This window comes from Gossypium hirsutum, chromosome A07 (genome assembly GCF_007990345.1).
Source record: "Gossypium hirsutum isolate 1008001.06 chromosome A07, Gossypium_hirsutum_v2.1, whole genome shotgun sequence".
NCBI lineage: Eukaryota > Viridiplantae > Streptophyta > Magnoliopsida > Malvales > Malvaceae > Gossypium > Gossypium hirsutum.
In genome coordinates, this window is record NC_053430.1 from 816,914 (window position 1) to 842,744 (window position 25,831).

Genomic DNA, 25,831 nt, shown 5'->3' on the forward strand with positions numbered 1-25,831 from the left:
TACTTCAATATTCAATTTGGTACCTGAATTTTTCTTTTGTCCCAATTATGTACTTATGTTTTTTTACTAAAGCACATATGTCAAATATTTATTGGGCGATATGATGTTGTTTAGGTTAAGTACCAAATTGAACATTGAAGTTAAACTTGAGTACAAATTGGGACAAAAAAACTCAAGTATCAAAATTAACATTGAAGCTAAATATAGGAACCAAATGGTATATTAATTTTTTTGACTTACGAAATTCAGATATTCGGATAGGAACTTAAAAAGATTTATGAATTAAAAACTCCTCCACTCAGCATTAAATACCGGTATACTAGACATACCAAATGTCAACCAAAAATTGAAGAGCTACGTTCTCTTTGTATAACGGTGAACCATAACAAAGAAACTTGAAAATGGCAGATCACTGCAATGGAAGCTCTCACACCTCTGAATCTTTTGCCAATATTCCACCAATAAAATTCACCAAGCTCTTTATAAATGGCAACTTCGTCGACTCCGTTTCGGGTAAGCGAAACTGGCGAAAAAGTTATAAGCTAATACAATAGTTCTCTCTAATTGTTTATGATCTCGTTACAGGGAAAACGTTCGAGGCGATCGACCCGAGAACTGGGGAGGCGATAACCCGAGTTTCGAAAGGGGACAAAGAGGATGTTGATTTGGCTGTGAAGGCTGCACGTTTTGCTTTTGATAATGGCCCTTGGCCTCGCTTGTCTGGCTCTGTATGTCTTTCTGCTTTACGTTATTTCCTTCATTCAATTTATTATGTATGTATGTGTGTATGTGTATGATTTGATTCTTTTCTTTTCTTTTGAACAATAACAAAAGGTCCAATTAATTTGAGTACTACTTATGAATTTAATTGCATCTGGTGTCTTCAAATTATGGTTCAAACTTTAAATTGGTTTATAAATTTCAAAACATTATATTTGAGTTTTTCATTAGTTTCACATCTGTAAGGTCTTTCTCTAAATAAAATCATTAGTTTGAGTATTATATGCTAGCTCGAATTTGACATGAAACATATTTAAAGCATATAAATTAAATTGTAAATACATGTTATACCATAGATAACTTGAATATGATGTGTTAAGAAAATAGCTTTGAAAACTCAAAGGGTGAAGTCAGAATATTTTTGGGAGGGCATGCAATAAAGTTAAATATATATTTTGGAGCTAAAAAATGCAATTTTTTACTGTTTTAATAGTTTATATCTTTATATTTTTTTTCAAATGACTAAATTAAACTTTTATCATTTTTGAAGGATTAAAGTGAAATTTCATCTTGTACTAACTTTAAAAGTTTATCAAATTTAAAAGGCTAATAGTGGGATTCCTATTTTAAGGGGACAGATCCCCTACCAGCTCCTCGTGCCGTCCTATAAGAACCAGAACCAGGGATAAAGGCAAAGGGGCAGGAAGCGGCTTGCCCCCTCAAATGGTAGATTTGCCATTTAGCCCCTTAAATATTTATGAAATTATATGTTAGTAGCATAATGGTAAAATTCCACTTTAACCTCCCCAATAATTTATGATTCATCTTCTTCTCCCCTAAAGCAATTTTTTTACTCCGTCCCCGATAGGAATTGTTGGTTTTTCTTAGCACATCAAATTCAAGTTGTCTTACATATCAAAATTGACATTCAATGTCTAAAATGACCACTAAACTTACAAAAGGACCTGATTGATAGGCTATTAATAATTTGAAGATTCAATTTTAAGGGTCAATTTAGTGAAATTAACTCATTTCTTTCATGTTAGGAACGAGGAAGGATCTTGATGAAGTTAGCAGACTTAATAGAAGAAAATATAGAAGAAATAGCTTCATTGGATGCGATTAATGGTGGCAAGCTATTCTCTCTTTGCAAGCTCATTGACATACCAAATGCTTCAATGGCACTACGTTTCTATGCTGGTGCAGCTGATAAAATCCATGGAACCGTGTTGAAATTAAGCAAAGGACTCCATGGTTACACTCTTAGGGAACCCATTGGTGTTGTAGGAGCTATAATCCCATGGAATTTCCCCACTATCATGTTCTTCATGAAGGTTGCACCAGCATTAGCTGCTGGCTGCACCATTGTGGTTAAACCAGCTGAACAAACCCCTCTTTCAGCTCTTTATTATGCTCATCTTGCTAAGCTGGTAATTAAAAGCTTGGATTAAATGAAACAATGTTGAGGGGGTCGGCTCTCTTTTGAGAGAAGTTTTTAAATGGTCCTCTGTCGAGCAGCTAATCGGACCCTCAAATAATAGAGGTATTATGCCTAAAGTGTTCATGCTCAGTTTTAACCTTGAAATTTTTTCTTTCAGACTTCAAAGAGAACCCAACCGGGTTTATAGAGTTTGTGAGAATGCCTCACCACCAAGGAAATGTTTTATAATTTTATCATTTTAGGGCCAAATGATAAAACATTTCTTTGGTGAACCTAAGCACTTGCGGTAAACTCCGTGAACCCATTTGTGCTCTCTTCAAAGTAGAGAAACAAAACTTGAGGCTAAAACCGAGTATAGTCACCTCAGGGACAATACTTTTATTGTTTGAGAGTTTAATCAAATACTCGACGGACAACACTTCAAAATTTTCTCCCAGATTACCTATCCCACAACAAAGTTTTTCGATTGTCCATGAAATGAAAATTATGTTGTTGAAATGGGTTTTTTTTTTTTTTTGGTTCTTGTTTACTTTGAAATTGCTCAGGCTGGTGTCCCTGATGGAGTGCTTAATGTTGTGAATGGATACGGAGAGACTGCTGGTGCTGCTATTAGCTCTCATATGGACATTGATAAAGTAAGCTTTGATTTCATTTATATATAGAGGATTTTCACTTGGCTCAAAGCTTCAAATTGTCTTGATTGAGTCTTCTAACTTTGTTGATTAGGCTTCTTCTTTTTTTTAATCAAATCATTAGTTTGGATTATAAATGCTAGTTTGGATCTAACATGAAGGCGAATCAAGAATTTTTTTTGAGTCAAAATTGAGTAATAGATTTTGAATATATTAAATATGAATTTTATCATATATTAATTTATGATTTAATGATTTTTGAAGGACTAAATAGATTTTTTTAAGGGTCAAAGCATAATTTTCCCCTATATTACAATTTTATAATTTGAGGGGCGGATTAGGGCCCTTGCTTGCCCTCTTTATATCCGCCTTTGACATGAAGCATATTTTAAACATGTATACCTATTGTATTAATAGCTTGAATTTGATATCATGAAAGAAAAAAGAGGGTGTCAAGTCCCTCCATTACAAGGACAGGTTCAAATCAATTCCTTTGCTATTAAATGAATTAATTTAATCCTTAAACTAGTGAAAAGAATAAAATAATATTAAATTTTGATAGAGTTAACATTTATTGTTTAAAAAATCACATGAATTTTTTTTCCATTTTGCAAACCCATAAAATCTATAAAAATACCAACTCTGATAAATAATAAGTAACATTTTTTAAACACTAAATATTACTTTGTTTTGACCTTATTTGATTCTTTTTACTAATACAAAGTCCAAAACAATCAATTTAATAGTATAGGAATTAACTCGAATTGGTACGGACTCAGGCACAATGCCAAGGGGGATAGGCAGCCCTACCCCTGTCTCAAATGGTAAATTATCATTTTAATCTTTTAAAGTTTCTAAATTTATAAGTTAGTTTAATGACAAAAATATACATTAATCCCTTAAAGATGAAAAGTTTTAGTTTAATCCCTTTTAAGATTCTAAAATAATAAGCATATATAAAAATAAAATTATATTTTGATCTATTTAAAATTTTATAATTTAATTTTAGCCCCTAAAAATAAAATTTTGACTTTGTGCCTTGTAAAATTTGATATATACTTTCACCTTTAATGATGCAATTAGAATGTTTTAAAATACGGGTCATTCTTGATGGGCTTTTCAGGTGAGTTTTACAGGGTCAACTGAAGTTGGTCGTAAGATAATGGTAGCAGCAGCAACAAGCAATTTGAAGCCAGTTTCATTAGAGTTGGGTGGTAAATCACCATTGTTAATATTTGATGACGCTGATGTTGATGAAGCTGCAAATATTGCTTTCAATGGCACGTTCTTCAACAAAGTATGTGTTTTTTTTTTGGTTATGTTCAAACTTTAATTTTACAATTTGATACTTGAATTTAACAAAAACATTGGCAATGTTTCTAAATTTGTAGGGAGAAATTTGTGTGGCGAGTTCTCGTATTTATGTACAAGAAGGTATTTATGATAAGATTGTGGACAAGTTGGTAGAGAAAGCAAAAGCATTGGTTGTTGGAGATCCTTTTGACCCTCAAGTTAATCAAGGACCCCAAGTAAGTTTTATTATAATGAACCTTAGTTAGGCTAAACCTGTTTAAGGGGTTGGATTATTTCCTTCGTTTTAAATGCTCGCTTGAAATTTGAGGAAAAAAAAGAATTAATTTCATAAGACATTTCAAAGTATGGCCTTTATTTTGAATTGGTCTCAAATTTCAAAACTTTTTAATTATTTCTTTAAATTATTAATGTTATATCAATAAGATTTTAATCTGTTATTGAAACTATTAAATAACAAGTAAAATCTTATATGACATAATTTAAAATAATTTTTTTAATAAATTGTTTGCATAGGTAAATACAAGAAGGCCAATTAAGGTATTGGCTCCCAAATAATAGAAAATCGCTATTTAGTCTTTTAAAAATGATATAATTAAAAATTAATATATAGTAGAATTGCACTTTAAACTTTCAAAAAGAAAATATTTCTATTTAATTCCTTCAAAAATGATGAAATTATACTTTAATAGATGATGATATTACATTTTGATCTCTTAAGAATTTTATAATTCAATTCCAAAACCCTAAAATAATTTCTGAATCCACCCTACTGTTTGAACTCAGTTTGGATTTGGCTCAACTCGTGAACATGTCTAGACCCGAACCTATATAAATTAATATGAATGACTGCTTCTTCTTCTTTTTGACAAATGGTGTAGGCTGATAAGAAGCAATTCGAGAAAATCCTATCATACATCGAGCATGGCAAAAGAGAAGGAGCTACTTTACTAACAGGAGGCAAACACATTGGCCAAAAGGGATATTACATACAGCCTACCATATTTGCTGATGTTAAGGTAACAAATATATTGTTTGGACAACCTTAAAAATCTATGATGTTTCTTTATATGTTTCTTCATCTATGGGGACCTTTTGTTTAACAGGATGATATGATCATAGCAAAAAATGAAATTTTTGGGCCAGTAATGTCATTGATGAAGTTCAAGTAAGTAGCTTTTATTTAAAAAAAAAAAAGAACTATGTTGGTAAAAGTACCATGGGCCCTTGTATTAATAGGCAAATTGCATTTTATCCCTTTAAAAATGGACAAATTAGTTATTGAACTTTAGATTAAAGAACAAACATGTCATTCTGTTATAAATTACATTAATTTCTATTGTTAAAAACTGGTCCCTATATGATAGCAAAAGGCACACGTGGCATGCCAAGTGTAACTGTCAAGTTATTTCATCAACCACGCCAGTTTTTAACAATAGAAATAGATGAATTTTTTAACAAAAAGGGCCAATTTGGTCTTTAATCTAATTTATAAGGACTAAGTTGTCCGTTTTTTGAGTAAAAGGGACAAAATGCAATCTAACTTTCAGTACAAAAGCCTCCATTTTACTTTTACCATACTATGTTTCTGTTCCTGTTGATGAAACAATTTCATGTATCATTTTGTTTTTTCTTTTGTAAGAACTATGGAAGAGGGGATTAAGAGGGCAAACAACACGGCTTATGGCCTAGCAGCTGGGATTATAACGAAGGACTTGAACGTGGCAAACACCGTTTCGAGATCGGTCCGTGCTGGGGTCGTGTGGATCAACTGTTATACTGTGTTCGATATGGATTGCCCCTATGGCGGGTACAAGATGAGCGGGTTTGGAAGAGATTATGGTTTGGATGCACTTAACCAGTATCTGCAAATCAAGTCTGTTGTAACTCCCATTCACGATTCTCCATGGCATTGAACCTATTGAAAGTATACGAGTCCTGTACTATTACCCAAAAATGCTATTATAAGAGCATGTAGTGTTAAGGAGATAAGGATATATAATGTTTTAGTGTTGATGATAAATAGGGCAATCAACCAACAAATGTGATTTGGTTTGTAAGTTGGGAGTGTCAGTTTTGCCAACATATATTTTCTCATTGCTCTTGTCATCTTTACCTATTTATAGAATGGTTGGATTGATTTCAAGTTGTATCAATTTGGACTGAAATTTAAATTTTTAGGGGTCATTTCAGGTTATGCTCCAAATCATTTTGAGTTTGGATTATTTTGAATTTGTGTCATTTGTTTTGAGTCAAACCATTTTGAGTTTAGTTCATTTAAGTTTTCGGTTCAGCTCAAATCATTTCGAGTTATTTAAGTATTATCAATTAAGTTTGAGAATCAAGTCATTTTTGGTTACTTATACAGATCATTTAAATTCAAATTTATTATGTTTTAAGTCATTTGGATTTGACACTTGAATTCAAGTAAGTTACTTATCCGAATCTTTTAAAGTTTAGGTCATTTTGGATTGAGATCATTCCAAATTTTCTATCATAACATTACCTATATAAGAGTATGGAGGCCTAGTAAGCAAAGTTAAACACGGAGGGCGTAAATTAGCATGGAGTCATCACTAACTAATTAGGGCTAGATTACCTACATCTGAATCTCATGTTAAAATACATAAACCAATTTTTAACAAAAAAAAAAACTAATTTACTCATTGATTTAACTATAACAACTAATTTATCGATCCTTTTAATAAAAAGGGTAAAATATAATTCAACAACTAATATAAAACCTTCAACGTATAAATCAAATGTTCAAAATAGAATCAGTAGTCACTTATCTATTTAGAAGGTTTTCTTTTTTTGGCTTCGTTGTTTCCAGCATTGTCATGTTATTGCTCTAGCTGTCGATAGTTAATGCCGGTGATGTCAAGCACGGACGAAAACAAGGAGACAAGCAGTGCCGTTAACCCAAAAAAATAATAGATTTATCGTTTAATCCCTTAATTTTTTTTAAAATTATATGTTAATATAATGATAAAATTAAACTTTAACCCCAATAATTTATGATTCATTTTGACCCCCTAAAACAATAGGCTTCGAGTCAATGCAAGCTTATAATCTGCAATCAATAATTGGGAAGCATCAAATGATCCTTCTAAAATGCATCTCATCATTTCAAAGATTAAACTCTTGAATTTAAGTATTCTCTCAAATTAGAGAATAAAACTTGGGACAAAAAAAAAGGAAATCAAGGATAATCTACATTCATTTGTTTGATCTAAAAAGCCTTCTAAGGAGCCAGTTTTAAAAAGCTGTCAAAATGAGCTCAATATTTTCAATTGGCAGCATATATATGAAGAAGATGATGAAAGCTAGCCTAATATATCATACATTTAATAGATTCTAAATACAAAACATCCAAAAAGACAAACTTTCAACTTCCATACGAAATCTCACCATGTAGAGAGCACAAGATCCTCCATTGAACGTACTTCTCGTTGCCCATTCAGATTGACGCAATCATTCATTATAAAGCTTCGAATGCTGAGAATAGGAACATTTAGAATGTCAGAAAATTAAGGAGGGCTTCAACGGATAATGAGAAGTCCACATCTTAATTTAGAAAGAAAAAAAAAACCCATAACAAATGCATATGGTTCAATGGCCATTAAGAAGTTCTGGAAACAAACAAGATTACGGTCTAAAATAATGAAACTAGATAATCATACAATAGATTACGATGGATCCTATATCATAAAAGACTGAAAATACAATAAGCCAAGGAATGGTAAAAGTACCATAGAGGCCCTTATACTAGGAGTCAGATTGCATTTTGCTCCCTCTACTCAAAATATAGACAAATTAGTCCATGTACCATAGATCAAAGAGCAAACTGATCTTTTCTGTTAAAAATTCCATCTATTTCTACCATTAAAACTGGTCCCTACAAACCAGCATGAGGAACACGTGCTGTCTGGTTATTTCGTCAACCATGCCAGTTTTTATCAGTATAAATGGATGAAATTTTTAACATAAATGACCGATTTACTCTTTGACTTAATGTACAAGAACTACTTTAACCATTTTGAGTAGAGCAGGCACAATGTAATCTGACTCTTAATACAAGGCCTCTATGGTTCTTTTACCACCAAGAGATGAGAAAGTGACCATTATAGCAAGCTTGCAAAAAATCCCCAAGTCAAATCTCACAAAGTGCCCAAGAGAAAAAAAAAAAGCATATTAAGTATCCAAAGATTGCTAAGAAATACCGGTCCATTTCATACAAATGGGAGAACGGAAGACAAGGATTTCAAGGTGAGACATATTAAATCTCTAGAACCATTAATTTAAGCTATACCTCATATTTGCTTCGATTGCAACACGATTTTACTATCTAGAAACCTAATCAAGACCTTATACTCCGTAAGATCTATTGCTACCTCTATCAACACTGACCAAATAAGAAAGTCATTATTGGGCCCAAACACGGCTATCCTTTCTATTGCTTAGAAATCTACTCGTTTATGCAAGGCCCTTTATAGGTTCTCATCTGGCACTGAGAAGGCCAGCCTGATCAGCTTAAGTTGAACCGAAGACCAAACTCAACCCACTATTAGTTCCTAGCTACTAGCAACATACTTATCCTCTAAACATATCAACTGTTAATGAAACAAAGGAAATTCAGTTAAGATATGCTAATATATATATAGGCAATGAATCTTTCTTATATAGGTGAGTCGCCAAATAAAATAAGCACTATGATATCGAGAATCAAGATAAAGCAACAATTAACAAATACAAACAGGAGAAACAAATGAAAGATATCCAACATTAAATGGTCTATAATAACGGGAAGCAATTTGATAAGGCAAACTATAGGAACAAAGATACACAATAAGCACACACCAAGAAACCTATTCGCTGATATTTTCCGTCGAATCGCCATTGTCGTCACCATCATCATCATCATCAGTCTCGTCATCATCGTCATCGTCGTCATCATCCTCTTCCTTCATTTTAGCAATCTCTGCTTGTGCTTTCTCCAAAATCTGCTTCTTTTGTACTTCCAACTCCTTCTGAAAATCCATCCTCATCTTCTCCAACTCCTTCATATGCTCCCTTTTACTACTCTCAATCTTCTCGTATATCTTACTGAACCTCTGCACTGATTCAGCCAACATCCTCAACGAATGCTCATCGTTCACATCCACTTTCATTGACCCACCATCGGCTTCTTCTCCATCATCATCATCATCTATCTCCGACTCTGCGGGACTATCCCTCATCTCATCGAAACCATTAGACCTATCCAAATAAACTTGCGGATTCATAAACACAAACTCCCCGGAATCAACTCCACAAGCCAACCATGATTCTTGTTGCCTAAATGAAGAAGAACCCAACCCCATTAACATCTCCATTTTCCTAAAGAACACCCATTTACTCGAATTCAACCCCATTCTCTCAGCTTTCGACTTCTCTTTCTTAAACTTCCTCTTCAACCCATCAATCATACGCCTACACTGAGCTTCATTTTTCACACTTTTCAAAGCATCACTAACTTTCTCAGCTATATCAACCCAATCTTCACCTCTCAAACTCCTCCTCCCTAATTGCAAAAACCTATTCCCCCAAACCTCTAACAGAACATAAATCTCCTGTTGGGTCCAATCATAGGCATTTTTTAAGCTATCTCTATGGTCAGGTGCATATTGGAAGCTAGGGACTGATGTTCTCACCTTTTGACGCTTTGGGTACCTTTCAAAACGCTCGCTTTCTTTGACGCGGTGGTAATAAACATCTGGGTCGTCGTCGTTATCGTCATCTACATCTTCGTTATCTAGTTCCATTTCTTCTTCATCGTCGAGCTCTTCGTCTGGTCCGTAACTGTATACATGGCGAGTTCTGGTTGAACGAGGGTATTGCGGATGGCGATTAAAAGAGTAGGGTTCAATACCATCCATCTTCCTCTTTAGGGTTTCCTTCTTTTAGAGTTGTGGGTTTTGGGAAATTGAGAATTGGAGTTCAGAAAAGAAAGAAGATTAAGGCTTCGTGGGAAGAACGAACCCTCAATTGAAAATTCTAGGGTTCGGACGCTTTCGAGATTTGGGGATGAGGGTTGAGGGTAATTAAAAGTAACCCGAATTTGGGCATTTCAATTATTTGATTTTGGGCCTTACTTGGGTTCAAAGAGCTAAAGCCTAGAAACTACTACTTTAATATCTAAATTAAATTTTGATAATGAATAATCGAAAATCAATATATGCATCCCTTCTGAAGTTGTTGCGGATAATTGCTTAAATATTGTTACACAAGCAATACATGCAAACCCCTAAAAATAACCCTTCACAAAAACCCCTGGGCTTTGATAGTAGGGCCCATTCATTAACCGGCCCATCCTTCTAACGTGGTGTCCCAAGATAAAGAGCAGTATATTGCTCACGGTTGAGAGAGGCAAGCAAATTGCATACTACCTTCTCCTACCTTAGCTCTGGTTCCATCTTTTTTTCTCACACAATATTATTAAACAACTATCTATATTGACCTAAACAAGGTGACCATCCATCTCTACCCTTTACTACATCGTTTTATCAACAATTGACGCTGTTAGTGTAGAAAAATTTTCTTGTAAATTCTTGAACTACGGTGAAAAGTAATAAAACGACCAAACCCAAAGTTATATAAACTCCTTGGATAAGAGAGCGTCTCCAAACAGAAAGCCACAAAACACGCCTCTTATCCACAAATGATAGTGTGATACATGGCGTTTTTCAAACTCAAACAAAAGGTAATTATGTGCGCAAATTCCAAATAGTGAGTTGTAATGCTTAGTCATAACTGTCCGTGATAATGTCGTGCAATGTTTGGAAAATAACAATCATACATACTTTTCACGCACAAAACCCACCCTTTCAACTTTAACCACCCCCCGCGGTGATACTAAACCCTTACTACCCCAAAAGCACATGCCTTAATATAAGCATGTCTTAACCCTCTACAGAAGTATTCTCCTAACATTTTGATGAAGTCTTCAAAGCTCAACCCACTTATCCTTCAAAAAATTTCCTTAAAAAAAGAAAAGAAGAATGCCTTAAGGCAAGTCACTGCATAACCTCCACCTTAGCTAGGGAGTGATTGTTATACCTTAATAGGATGACTTGAACCATCTACTCCACAAGTAGTACATGTAAACCCCTCAAATGGAACCCCTTGCAAAAACCCTCGACTCTAACATAAGGGCTCACTCATTAACTGCCAATAGACTGTAATTATCACGTCCCATCTAAGGTAGCCCAGAGCACATTATAGTGCCACTCTGCCTAGGCTTATAACTCTAGACCACTTGGCAACTTGCCTTTGACTCACCAATAATAGCTTGACATGTGACGTTTCAAGGCAATGTATATGACTGCCGGCCTGAGGAAAAGGGCAAGCAACTCGCATCCTCCCTTAGCTCCAGTTCCACATTCTTCTCTTAGGCAACCTTATCATATAGCTCTCTGCCCAATCCTAAATCTACTTTTTAGCTAAAAATGTTAAAATCTACTTTTTAGCTAAAAATGTTATCTTAGTTAAAAAAAAAATTAGCCCAAAATGTTAACTCTCTAATTTTTATTTTTTATTTTTACTTTTAAATTGCCTTTCTTTTTTTTTTTTCTTATTCTCTTTAGTCTCTCTTCTCTCTTTTTTCTATCTCCTTTCTTTCCCCTTATCTCATAAACAACCTAGACAGTCAAGCAACATCCTACTATTTGAAGGAATTATTTCAAAAATTCATTCCTGAGTGGACGGGGAAAGAAAATGAAAAGACAACATCTAGCATGCATCCTCTGCAGAATGTATTTTCCCATTAATTTATAATAATCAAGACACAACATGTTTGGATTGTTTATGGCAAAAGAAGAAAGAAAGGAGGAGAAAAAAGAGAGGAGAGGAAAGAAATGCAAATAGAAATAATAATAAAAAAGGTATATAAAGAAATAGAAAATGAAATAGAAAAAATAATTGTTTTTAAGTTTAGAAGGCATGTCGAGATTTTTTTTTAAAAAAAAGTTGACGTTTTGGTCTTAAATAAATGAAATAATAGTTTAGATACCACTTTCAATAAAAAAAATTAGGTAGTAATTTAAAAAAAACAATATACAAATTAAAAATGCAATATCAATATTAGACATTCCTTTTAAATGAGTTAGGCTTCTTCCAAAAATATTATTTTTACTATTTTGTTTGCTTGTATGATGTATCAGCAGGGATCAAGTCAGAAATTTTATTTAAGAGCCGAAATTAAATTATAATTTTTAAGATAATAAAAATGTAATTTCACTATTTTAATAGCTTATATCTTTATAATTTTTAAATGATTAAATTAAATTTTTATCATTTTTAGGAGACAATGTATAATTTTATCTTTACTAATTTAAAATTTTAAAAAAATAAAAGACCTAAATGAAAAAAATTTATTTTAAGGGAGGCGGGGCCCTGCCAATCCCTTAGCTACGCCCTGTGTATGAGTTATTAGTTGTATGAATTAATTAAATTACTTCGAATTAGAAAAAGATTACGACATTTTACAAATAATACAGTCAAGAAAATTCATTCTATAGGACTTTAGATTCTTACAAAGTAACAAAAGGTAAATGAGAAAATAAAGGGTAAACTATATTAATAGTCACTCAACTATAATTTTTTTGTTTTTTTATCACTCAACTATGAAAAGTTACAAAATAGTCATTTAACTATTCAATTTTTAATTTTTTTGTCACTAAATTATATTGGATTTTAGGGTGTTTTCATTTTTTTTGTTAGCCAGCAATAATAATAATCACTAAAGATGAGACATTTATTTATAATAATGTAAAAGAAAAAAATATACTTAACTGAATTGATTCCAAAATTATTTCAAATTAATAGTGAGTCTTAATTTTTATTTTAATATTATAAAATATTGACGTGTCAATTAATGAGCATTCTAGTTGTCGTGCTATAAACTCATTCACCTAAGATTTTTTTTTATATACAATACTTAGGGCTAGAACTACCTATAGCCTCTTACCAACTCTTAGCTAAGAAGATAAATACGCTTCAACATGTTTAAACTCAAGTCTCTTAAATCGACAATAAAACCAATGCCAATTGAGGTAAGACCCAGTTAACAAGATTGTTCTTTATTTTACATGAAAACCTTAGATTATAGATAATTAAAATCAAGATAGTCCAAGTGAAAACATAAAATTAAAAGTAAAAAGTGAATTGTAGTAAAATTAATTCTATACAACTAATTCCTTGTTTCATTTTAAGACAAACTTACATGGCATACATAGAGTTATATTAGCATTTCCTTTGTCCGAAGACGAGCATTTCGAACTTTGTCAAATTTTCCCTTAGTTGTCACCACTATTTTGGCACAATTTCTGTACTAAATGTTTTCCATATAAATCTCATTCCCAAACACTTTTCCTTTATTCCACACTCTCTCCACATCGATTTGATTTCAGATCCAATCTTATTTAAATTATTTTATTTCTTATTCTTTTATTATGACGGATTCGAAACATACGGTGAATTTCGTAACCCCAAAAAAATTTATTAAAACATTTAAAAAAGATTGTAAAGAAACGTTCTTCCCTGATGAACCGTTCGGTAAGTTCCGACACGACAAACTGTTGCAAAAAGTCAAGAAAACAATCCAATATTTCATCCCAATTTTTGAATGGCTACCTAGGTACAATCTACATTTATTTAGATACGACGTGCTCGCCGGTATCACCATTACAAGCCTCGCAATCCCTCAAGGGATTAGCTACGCCAGACTGGCTGATCTTCCTCCGATTATCGGCTTATGTAAGTTATAATCTCTTTGGCTTCAATGGTTTTTTTCACTAAAAATATGTCGTTTTGATTCGTGTTATTCGTCATAGATTCAAGCTTCGTACCACCTCTTATTTACACTGTGTTCGGGAGCTCGAATAACTTAGCGGTCGGAACAGTAGCTGCGTGCTCGTTGCTTATGCATGAAACCCTAGGAGCTGTGGTATCACCAAAAGATGACCCCACCTTGTATCTTCACTTGATTTACACTTCAACTTTCTTCACTGGGATTTTCCAAACTGCTTTAGGATTTTGCAGGTTAGTCATTTAATATATCTAATGAAATTAGGTTAATCCTACTCGACGTCTCGAAAATACTACCTAGATTTCAAATTAATCCCAAACTTCAAAACATTTTGATCAATTACTTAAAGTATCACTATCAGTCTAACCGTAAGTGTGGGTGCTCAATTCTAGCTTGGATTTAATATGTAGTGTGTTTAAAACATGTGAAATTTTAAATATGTCAAAATTTAGGGGTGAGATGCGGGCCAAAGCTAAAAATTATGTGTTAAAAAACTTAAATTAAAATATTAAGTTTTAGAAGGGAACAAACATGCATTTTTTTATTTAATTAAAGAACTAAAATAGAATAAATTAAATTATTAAATTTTAGAAGGGCTAAAATGGATATTATACCCTTTAACCAAAGGGAGCCAAGGCTCTTATCTCTGTCCCATAACTATGATGTTGAATGTATAAATAACTTGGATCTTGCATGTTAAAAAACCAGACGATCTCATTAAAATTTATGAAGATTATTTCTTTAAAATACACACATCATATTTAAGTTTTCAAATACGATAGCAACACAAATGTTTAAATTTTGATTTTTTTTTTTTAAACATGCTGGAAAGTAAGATTTCAAGCAAAGGTTGATGGGTATGCTAAAGGAAGGATTTGCAAAGGCTGACACTGAGGGGTGATAAGGGTCTTGGTTCCTAAAATTAAAAATTTTCACTTCAGTCTCTTTAGAAATAATAAAATTACAATTAATTCATGGTAAAATTCATTTTTTCCCCTCAAATATGAAAAAATTCTATTTAGTCCCTTCAAAAATAATAAAATTAGAAATTAATACATGGTTCTAAAAAATTTTATAATTCAGTTCTGGCCCCTCCTAAAAGCTTCACTCTTGAGAATATGATTGATAAGATGCTGATACTTTGAGGACTTAATTCAAAGTTTTGAAGTTTTGCACCAATTCAAAAATTGGATCATAATTAGGGGACTTTTAGTGCAAATAACCAAATAAAATTTGACGATTTTGCTCTTATATGTCTTAAATTTGTTCAGGTTGGGAATTTTGGTTGATTTCCTATCACATTCAACCATCACTGGTTTCATGGGAGGGACTGCAATAATAATTTCCCTGCAACAAATGAAAGGCATACTTGGTTTAAAACATTTCACCACTCGTACAGATGTAGTTCGTGTAATACAAGCAATTTTCCACTATAGAAACGAGGTTTGTACATACATATATGCATGCATGCATACATAGAGTATTTCACCACTCGTACAGAAGTAGTTCGTGTTAATACAAGCAATTTTCCACCATAGAAACGAGGTTTGTGCATACATATATGCATGCATGCATACATAGAGTATTTCACCACTCGTATAGAAGTAGTTCGTGTTAATACAAGCAATTTTCCACCATAGAAACGAGGTTTGTACATACATACAGACATACATACATATAAATATTTGATGAGCAAATTAAGGATTTTAAAATGGGATTTAATTAAGGGTGAGGATTTAGTATATTGGAAGTTTATTTTACAAAGTAACCTTAAAAAATTAACATGTGTATCTTTTTTTAAATATTTTACTATACATCTATAAGACACTTGCCAACCCCTTACTTTATTTGTAGAGTCTAAAAATTTTATTAACAATATACGAAATAATTTTTCTTTAATTAATTATCGTGAGTTTGATTTGTTGAATTTGTGCAGTGGAAGTGGCAAAGTTTTGTTGCTGGTTTGATCTTCCTTTGTTTCCTACAAGTGGCTCGATATGTGGTGAGCTTTTTTTATCTCAAAAAAAAATTGAATTCGATTAGATAATTACCAACTTAAGTAATTTGAGCTACCAATCGAGTTGAATTCAAGCATCATGATATTTTATTCAAACAGTTTGTGAGTATAATTGGACTTTTTGTTCAAATTTATTTTCAATTGATAAAATTATATTTTTACCCTTATTATATAGACATATCTTAAGTATGAACGAGTTCGAGTAGCTCAATTGTTTCTCGAGCTGAGCTCGAGATTAAAAATTTGATGTTCTATTGAGCTTTAGCAAAGTATCGATTCCTAAATTTCAAGTTAAATTCGAGCTCGAGCTAGTTATTATTTGACCTTGGTTTAGCTCAATTACAACCCTACTTAAGTTCTATATTCTGTAGATTTTTGCAATTTAAGCCTCATACTTTTAGTTTGAGACATTAAAATGCAACATATACAAATCCATTAATAGGATTTAATTGGATTTTAATTTTTTAAATTAGATAAATAGGAAGATTAAATTCTTGGAAATACAAGCAACTAAATCTCAAAAGTCTGAAGAGTACAAGGATTGTAGGTAGAATTAAACCATGCATGTGGGTGTGAAATTAATGGATTAAACTTTCTTTAAACATGTTGAGGAATTTCCGACTCCTTCTAGAAAAGTTTTTGAAGTGTCAGTTGCCCAAAGCCGATAGACCCCTCAACATGTCCAATATTATCCCCAATCAAGCCGAGGTTTTATCTCCCAACTTAATCGGGAGCCCGAGTACATGAGGCTACCTAAAGAAGCGACAAATTTAGAAGTGTTATCTACCCAGAACCAACGAGCCCCTCAACATGTCCAGTATTGTCCTCGATCGGGCCGAGGTTTTATCTCCCGACTTAGTCGAGAGCCAGAGTACACGAGGCTACGCGAAGAAGCGACAGATTTAGAAGTGTCATCTACCCAAAGTCGACAAACCCCTCAACACTTTCAGCATTATCCCCAATTGGGCCGAGGTTTTATCTCCCAACTTAGTCGAGAGTATGAGTACATGAGATTGCCTGAAGAAGTGACAAATTTATTGGGTGAGAGTGCCTTGTCAGATCGAACCGCGCGTGGCTCACAATCCCCCACCAAAAGAAATGGTGGCCATTTGCCAATGGTAGGGTTTGAACCCCCAACTTGTAGGATATAGGTCTATTGAGGGGAGGCATAGTAATGGTAGCTTGTATGCCCACCGTTGCCATTTAGGGCTTGGGTTCAAACCCTATCAATGATAAATGGTAACCATTACCTTTATATAGGGGTAAAGGGAGGGGACAAGTAGAGGTCCTGACCAATTTAAAATGAGAAATTTCTACTTTAGACCTCCCAAAATTCATAAAATTATAAGTTTATATATGATAAAATTATAGTTTACCTCCCTAAAAATGTTAAAATTTTGATTTAATTCTTTTAAAAACTATAAAAATATAAGTCAATAGAATAGTGAAATTTCATTTTAAACTCTCATAAAAATTGGCTTTGCCCCAGTCTTAGAGATGGGCACTCCCACTCTTTGAATCTTGTGCAACTCTCAATGGAGTCAAAAAACAAAACCCCCAACATCGAACAATACCAAATATGTTGAGGGATTTGTCAACTCCGAACAAACGACATTTGAAGACTTCACCCAAAGAAGTCAGAAATCTCTCAAGAAAAACAAATATTTAAGTCAATTTAACTATGAAAATTAACAATTCCTTAGAAACCTTTCCTAGTTCTCACCATGTGCTTTTTGCAGAGACAAAGAAAACCTAACCTATTTTGGGTATCAGCTATATCTCCCATGGCGGTTGTCGCGGTTGGTTGTCTTTATGCATATTTGGGAGACGGTGAACAACATGGAATCGCCATTGTCAGTTCATTTTTTTTCATTACTTGTTCATTTTACTTTTTTTTTTTCAAATTACTCCTTTTACTTACAATTATTTTATTTGGTTTTAATTAAGGTGGGTGATTTAAAGAAGGGATTAAATCCTTCATCAATTCATTATTTGAACTTCGATAGTCGTTATCTTCCAGCAACTATTAGGGCTGGTGCTGTCACTGGGCTTATTTCAATGGTGGTAAGTATCCTACAATTTTAATTTTTTCGGGGTAAATTTATAATGGATTCTATAGATTTAAGAGCAAATTAATTAGTACCTCAACTATATAAATAGCATTTTGTCTTTCTACATTTAATTTTGGAGCAAGTAACATACTTGTGTATAAATATCAAATATGCATGAACTTTGATTGGGTGCAATTTTACACATGAAATTTGAATTGTGATTCATATATATACATGAAAATTTAAATTTATTTAATTGTATGCATTTAAAAAAATAAATATATAAGTTTATTTTCATATTGAATTAATAAAATTGTTTGTGTATGGAATATATGAACGTAAAATGGTGCTAATTCGATAATATTATTAGTGATTTATAAAAATTGAATCAAATAAAAATTTCATGTATAAAATCGCATAAAATCAAAGTTCATATATGATATCAAAATAAATTGAGCAATTTAGTGTCTTTGTCAAGCTTTAAAAATCCTATAAATTGTTGGTTCAATAATATTTTTGAGGCTTTGGAAACTTTGAAATATCAAATTCGAGTCTCACGCTATATAATTGGGTGGGTTCTTCTCCAGACTTATTCTAGTTATAGTTAGTTTGTTCAAGTTTAGTTATTGTGTTAGTTATTCAATTTAGTACATGTAATGATTGATTCTAATTAAAACTATTGATATAATTTTAACTCGGGAAAAAAAATCCTATAAATTGAATCATCTTTCAAAATGAAAATCCCAGGAAGGAATAGCAATAGGACGAAGTTTTGCCATCATTAAAAATGAACAAATTGATGGCAACAAGGAAATGATAGCCTATGGGTTCATGAACATAATCGGATCTCTCACTTCATGCTACTTAACAACAGGTACAAAATCTAATCTTCCTTTTAAGATAACTTCAAACTTCAGTCTGCATTCTAAATCCATTCATAAACTTCAAAGTATTCTAATTGACTTTTTAAAGTATTAGTATTGTATCCAAGGGTGAAGCCAAAAAATTTTTTAGTAAGACTGAGATTAAATTGTATATTTTTATAAGAGCTAAAATATAATTTTACCATTGCATTGACTTATATCTTTAAGGTTTTCAAAAGGACTAAATCAAAATTCTAATATTTTTGGGGTCAAACTATAATTTTACCGTATATTAATTGTAGGTTTTTTAAATTTTGAGGGGCTAAAGCAGTAATTTTTCATTTTTGAGGGCCAAGGCCCTATTTGCCTCCCCTCTCCCTTCACCTCTAACCGTATCAATCAAACTTTTCCTTCAACTTAACCATTAGTTTAGGCATTAAATGTTCGTTTAAATCTGACATGAAACATATTTAAAATACATGTCGATCAAATTATAAACATGTATATACCTAAATGACTTATATTTGTAGGTCCATTCTCAAAAACAGCTGTGAATGTGAATTCTGGATGTAAGACACCAATGGCCAATGTAGTACAAGGATTTTGCATGATGCTAACACTATTGTTCTTGGCACCAATCTTTAGTTACACCCCTCTGGTAGCATTAGCTGCCATTATCATGTCTGCAATGCTTGGACTAATCAACTATGAGGAGATGTATCACCTCTATAAAGTCGACAAATTCGACTTCGCCATCTGCATGGCCGCCTTCTTTGGAGTCAGCTTTGGTAGCATGGACATAGGCCTCTTGCTCTCGGTAACTACAAGATACATAGCAACTCAAATGAACAAATACAGTAAACCTACTATGAAGATGCTTGTATCAGGAGTTAAATTGTATTTTGTTTTTTCTGTTCAAAAAATGAGCAAATAAGTAAAAGGGATAAAATATAATTTGAGTCTTAATATAAAAACTCCATGGTACTTTCACTGAATAAATACAAATGTAACATATACGCATACACATACACATACATATACATATACATAAAATGTGTTACCATTGCAGGTGGGATTGTCACTATTGAGAGCACTTTTATATGTGGCAAGGCCAGCAGCTTGTAAACTAGGGAGACTTCCAAATACAAGTTTATACCGTGACACCGAGCAATACCCTGAAACGATGTCGCTAGAAGGGATTCTTGTGCTTCAACTTGGTTCCCCTGTTTATTTTGCAAACTGCAGTTATATTAGAGAAAGGTACGTACAAGAGTGAATTGAATGTTTAGATGTACTAATTCATGATTTCATCATTTTTGAAATGATTATATAATTTTTTGGAGGCCAAAATATAAATATTTATAATTTAAAGATTTTTAAGAAAATTGGATTGCAATTTTCCATTTTTGAAGAGATCAAACCCTTGTCCTCCTCTTTGTATTCGCCCTGTGTCTGTATATATGTATGCATGCATGTATTGGAGAAGTAACTACATACAATGTTAGAAGTGATTAGTACCAATTGCCATTGGATGGATTTTGAGCAGGATTTTGAGGTTCATTAATGAAGAAGATGCTGTTACAGAGTATCGTACTGAGCATATTTTGCTAGATTTGTCAGGTAATTATCATTTTCCATGCTAAATCCTTTACCAAATATAATTTACATTCAGAAAAAACAATTATAAATATTAGAAAAAGATGTGAAATTCATATACTAAATTATGCATTAAGCATCTGCCTGATTATGGGGTTTTTGCAGGAGTTGCTTCCATTGACATGTCAGGCATTGACACATTCATAGAACTAATTAGAGTTTTGAAAGGAAAGCATATCAAGGTAATAAAAACTTAAACATGCTGCATCATTTGAAATAAAATTAATTAAATTTATTTTTTAAAATTATAAACATCTATCATTCATTTGATTTATCCACAATAAAAATTATACTGATAAATTACTCTCGATGGAATTAAATTATTACTAAATTCACAAAATTATTTAATTTAAAAAAGTTAGACAATGGTCATTAAATTGTTTAGAAGTTTTTATTTAAGTTATTGGGCTATTATAATCATTGTCTATTAATACCACTTGCACTAATCGAAAGTTCTTATTCCCCTCCTCTATTACAATTCAATTTTTTTTTCACAAAACATCTTCAAACATTATAAATATGCAAATCAAAATTCAAATAGTTTTCTTCTTTATTCTCTGACATTGATCATCAGATCTACTTGGATCTAAGGTATGTTCTTCTACTCATCAATGGTTATAGATCCACAATTCTGATTGTTGAATCGTCACTTGGAGCTTACTAGCTGAACTTTTTTTTAAAATGACTTAACAACCTAGCGACTCAAATAAAAACTTTCGAATAGTACAGTGATCATTTTGTAATTTTTTGAAGTGACCAAAATGTAAACTTACTAAAATTTAATGAACTTAGGTATAGTTCACCCAAATTACATATTGTCATTGCATCGATTACTAACCTCAACCATAACAAAAACTAAAAATGAAATTTGTACCAACAAATATTGAGTGCAATGATAAGACATGTTGCACTTTCAAGAAAGAACATAAGTTCGAACCTTGGAGAAAATATTATTGGTAGAAGCAGTTACAAACTTTGAACATGTATTGTAAAATAGATATGAAAGATTAAAAAAAACGAAAATTCGTGTTTTAAACCTTGTTTTGTTTTGTTTTTTCAGTTAGGTATAGTGAACCCTAGGATTGAAGTTTTAGAGAAAATGACATTAGCCAAATTTGTTGATGTTCTTGGCAAACAAGCTTTCTACTTGTCGATTGAAGAAGCAATACAAAGTTGTCGGTTTACAATGGATACTAGTACTAAGGAAGAAGCATGGGGATCCTCGAAGACTGAAGATGTTGTTTAATTAAAAGACCAAAAAAAGAAGAAGAAGAAGAAGAAGAAGATATAAGCACAAATTTAAGACATGTGAAGGGTCGATTAGCAAAACATAAAAACAAAGGCTGTGTTTTTTTTTTCTTTGTCCTGAAAATTCGACCATTACTCTTACAAAACATCGACCGATGTCTGTATCATGTAAATGGTGAGAATTGTTGAGGTAATCCATTGTTGAATAAAAAAAATCATTGTTTCCGAAATTGAATTCAATACCATTTAAATTTAAAAGTTAAAATGATTGGGACAAATAATTTGAAATTATTAAATTTTAAAGTGATTAAAATTTAAAATGATTCGAACTTAAAATAACCTGAATTAAAAAAAAACATAAACTTAAATTTGAATAGCCAAAACCTCATAACAATTCGAAAATTATCGACCTAAATAAATTGGAGAGTTGTAAAATTTGAATTGACTTTTGATCTAGACTTTACCCAAAACTAATCAACTCGACTCATAATTAACAGGTATACTTATCTCTTATATATGTAATGAATACTTGAGAGATTCTTCAATTTAATTCCTCTACTATTAAAAAATAAAGAAAAAATTGATAATTGATAATAAATGATCAATAAACTATTAAGTCCGTAAATTAAAGGGAGCAATTTAGACTCCATACTCACTGCGAGTATTGGAGACCAACTTAAAAGGAGGAATAAAGCTATCGTCCCTAGCATCATAAACCTTTTCAGAGACATGATTTTAAACAACAAATGTTAGAGACAACCTAAGTTATCTCTAAAGCTATTAGACACCATTTTCAAGTTTTTAGGAGGTTTTTAATCCTCATCAAAGTTACTAAATCTTTTAATACTATTAAAAATGAGCAAATCAAGATAATTAAATACAATTTAACTATTTGTCTTTATAAAAAATAATGTGATAAAAGGAACAAGAACTTAATTGTGAAAAGCATCTATATGCACCCAGCTTCAATTAATTGTATAAAAAATTAAATAATTTCTTAATTTAGTGACAAGAGTATTATGTTATAAGCACGAAAGATTAAGTTCAATATCAAGTAACACCACTCCTCATCTTGAATTATAAAAAAATTGAAAACAAAAACATTGAAATCCGTTATATAATATTCTAAAAGTTATAAATATTCAAAAACATTATAAGCAACAAAGAATTATCAAGTTAACTAGGAATTTCCCACTATGAGGGTAGGGCGTGATGCTGGAATTAAATATGAGCTTAGAGTATACAATACAATTGGTTTGTGAAGAATATTTTATGTGTTTTGTATTTTTTATGATTGATGCTACATTTGGTTAGAATATTAATTTTTTAATATGGTTTAGCCATTAATTAGCTATAAACTGAACATAGTGGATAATTCTTACTCATTCATATTATTTATAAAACTTTTTATTTATTTTAAAGAAGTTTTATTTTTTATAAGAATTTTTACTCATGTATCTAATTACATGTTTAAATATGTACGAATTATTATTTATTTTATATCTAGCTATTTTAGAACATATGAATTAACTATGTTTTTTACTCATGTTATTACACTAGTAACCAAACATAGAAGGGGCGATTTGTGTTTACTTTCAATAGGAAAAGTGAGTATGAGAGAGTTCATGCTAAATGTACTTGGATGATGCTACAATTATCTAAGGGTTAGGATAGGATTTAAATTATCACTTTATCCTTGTATTTAGTATTGGAATTATTCCTTAAAAGTATGACCCTGCAAACATAAGTTAAGCCTGAATTACATTAATAACTTTCATGTGTTTAATCTTTTTATATTTACTTATTGATGTATCATTAGATATTCTCACATCTCTTATCACATATTATTACAATCATCTTTTTATATTTGGAATCAATCATACACCTAAAATATTTGATAATATCTTGTATTTAATAGTCATGCAATAAAAGATATGAAGGAAGTTAATTCAACTATACGTCTACCACTCTTAGATGAATTTTATTATGTCTATTACTCAACCTCCCGAAAGGGATGCTAGAGTTTATTGGCTTGGTGGAACTCATTGTACCTAAAAATGACAACTTTATAAACAACAACTTTGACATGTCGAATTTAATTTGGTTCTACCGTACATAACTATCATAGTTGTTTATTCCAATTTGAAGAAGTGGATTAGGAAGTTTGTTTTTTTTTCTTCTATATTTTACTAATATTGGCTTTGGGTTAATTTCAACGACTACTTAAACGACACCATGTAACCCTCCTTCCAAATATGCATTATAATATATGTATATATATTATATTTTGGGCAAATGATGTCATTGTTGCTGATTTCTTGTTTCTTCATCTGTTTCTCCTTCAATTGTTCGGTTGATCAGAGGGCAGTGACTTCGTCACATCACTAACTCTAATCCGGACAGCAAATTCCAGCTATCATATACTAATTGTCTACTTCTTCACTTAATTCACACATTTCTTATAACCACCGATAACATATATTCCTATCAAATTATATTTAAAATTGATAATAAGTCTAAAATTAGATATATAAATTTTGATTTTGTATAATTATATTCATTAAACTTTAATTTTAATTCAATCGTATACATTTAAATAAATAAACACATCAATTTATTTCTATATTAAATATATATAATTATTTGTGTATGTAATGTAAACACAAAATAGTGTTATATCAATAATGATGTTATTGGTTTGTGAAAATTGAATCAAATTAAAGTTCATGTATAATTTTACATTATGGGGGTAAAAGTACCATCGAAGTCATTGTACTAGAAGTTAGATTGATTGCAGTTTATTCCCTCTATTCAAAATGGATAAATTAGTCTTTATATATTAGATCAATGAGCAAACCGATCTTTTTGCTCAAATTTTTATTCATTTCTATTGTTAAAAATTGGTCCTTGTACGTTAGAATTAGATATACGTAGCATGCTACGTGTAACTGTCTAATTATTCTGTCAGTCACGCTATTTTTCAATAGTAAAATTGATGAAATTTTTAACAAAAAAATTTATTTTCTTTTTGACCTAATGTACAGTGACCTATTTTTTCAAGTGAATGAGACAAAATATAATTTAACACTTAATACAATAACCTCCATAATACTTTTACCCACGTTAAATCAAAACATACAGAAGTTTAAGATTTACCATGAAGTATTACAAAAGTACAATTGAATTAATATCTAAAACCAAGTTAAAATAGTAAATAATAAAATTTAACTCAAGAAAAATTTATTAACAATCCACACATAATTTACCCAACATATCTTCCTAAAGATGTTCCAACGGCTAACTCTGTACATGAAATTTCATTGTTGTCACATGCTAGAAAATAGAAAACATCCCATCATCTACTTCGGTTGGTTGATGCTTTGAACTTGTGTGGTTCCTAGTTCACACAATCGAAAAACTAGCGATATTTTTTGGGGGTTTTTCATCCATGGTGGAGCCCCAGTGAGCTTATTTGATACTATCAACGGCCATGAAAACATATCCTGACCCACATTTGCAGAAAATAGCAAAGCTGGTTAATTCCATGCTTGAGAACTCAAAAAAATCTTTTAACAATTTGTACAAATATAGGAGCCTGCCACTGCATGTTCTTTCCATGGTTGGACATTTATAAACTGCATCTTTTGTAAATATTAAAATACACTGTAAGTTTTTATATTTTTCGGAATTTAATCTTTGTATTTCTATTTTCAAAATTTTAGTTATTACACTTTCTAAATTTTAAATTTAAGGTCCAATTGTTAAATTTATTTTTTTTTACTAAATTTGTTAGTGTGATATTTTTAAAATTAAAATATATGTATTCACTTTGTAATCATGTAATTTACAAAAATAAGTTATAATTTATCTAAATTCAATAAAATAATTTTAATAGTGTTAACAGTTAGACTTAATTTTTTAAAATTTAAAAAATAGAGAGATTAAATTCTTAAAATAAAATAACAGAGATTAAATTCTAAATTTACGAAGAATAAAGAGAATTATGGCATAGTTTACATTTGCATGTTAGAAATTGACCTCAGTT

General features: G+C 31.5%; 3 protein-coding genes across 4 annotated transcripts; 2 read left to right on the forward strand and 1 right to left on the reverse strand.

The window, feature by feature from the left end:
* The first annotated feature begins 313 nt into the window (after positions 1-313).
* Positions 314-6,250, forward strand: LOC107930845 (aldehyde dehydrogenase family 2 member C4). Its single transcript, XM_016862590.2, has 9 exons — positions 314-513; positions 586-728; positions 1,767-2,150; positions 2,707-2,796; positions 3,917-4,090; positions 4,185-4,322; positions 4,986-5,123; positions 5,211-5,272; positions 5,747-6,250. Exons 1-9 carry the CDS (start codon positions 402-404, stop codon positions 6,018-6,020), a joined length of 1,515 nt encoding a protein of 504 aa, XP_016718079.2. The 5' UTR covers positions 314-401; the 3' UTR covers positions 6,021-6,250.
* Positions 6,251-7,302: 1,052 nt separating this feature from the next.
* On the reverse strand, positions 7,303-10,330 carry LOC107930847 (trihelix transcription factor ASIL1). 2 transcript variants are annotated; one of them, XM_016862592.2, is made up of 3 exons: positions 9,798-10,290; positions 8,965-9,716; positions 7,303-7,602 (listed from the first exon to the last, which is right to left on the reverse strand). In XM_016862592.2, the coding sequence occupies exons 1-2, from the start codon at positions 10,020-10,022 to the stop codon at positions 8,973-8,975; spliced, it is 969 nt and encodes a 322-aa protein (XP_016718081.1). In that variant the 5' UTR covers positions 10,023-10,290; the 3' UTR covers positions 7,303-7,602; positions 8,965-8,972. The 2 variants fall into 2 exon arrangements, with proteins under 2 accessions (XP_016718081.1, XP_016718080.1); XM_016862591.2 differs by having other exon boundaries at positions 8,965-10,330.
* Positions 10,331-13,543: 3,213 nt separating this feature from the next.
* LOC107930801 (probable sulfate transporter 3.5) lies at positions 13,544-22,010 on the forward strand. The gene is made up of 12 exons (XM_016862520.2): positions 13,544-13,899; positions 13,977-14,184; positions 15,223-15,394; positions 15,888-15,953; positions 17,708-17,821; positions 17,916-18,032; positions 18,767-18,893; positions 19,413-19,699; positions 19,952-20,142; positions 20,429-20,502; positions 20,644-20,720; positions 21,599-22,010. Exons 1-12 carry the CDS (start codon positions 13,596-13,598, stop codon positions 21,782-21,784), a joined length of 1,923 nt encoding a protein of 640 aa, XP_016718009.2. The 5' UTR covers positions 13,544-13,595; the 3' UTR covers positions 21,785-22,010.
* Positions 22,011-25,831: the final 3,821 nt, after the last annotated feature.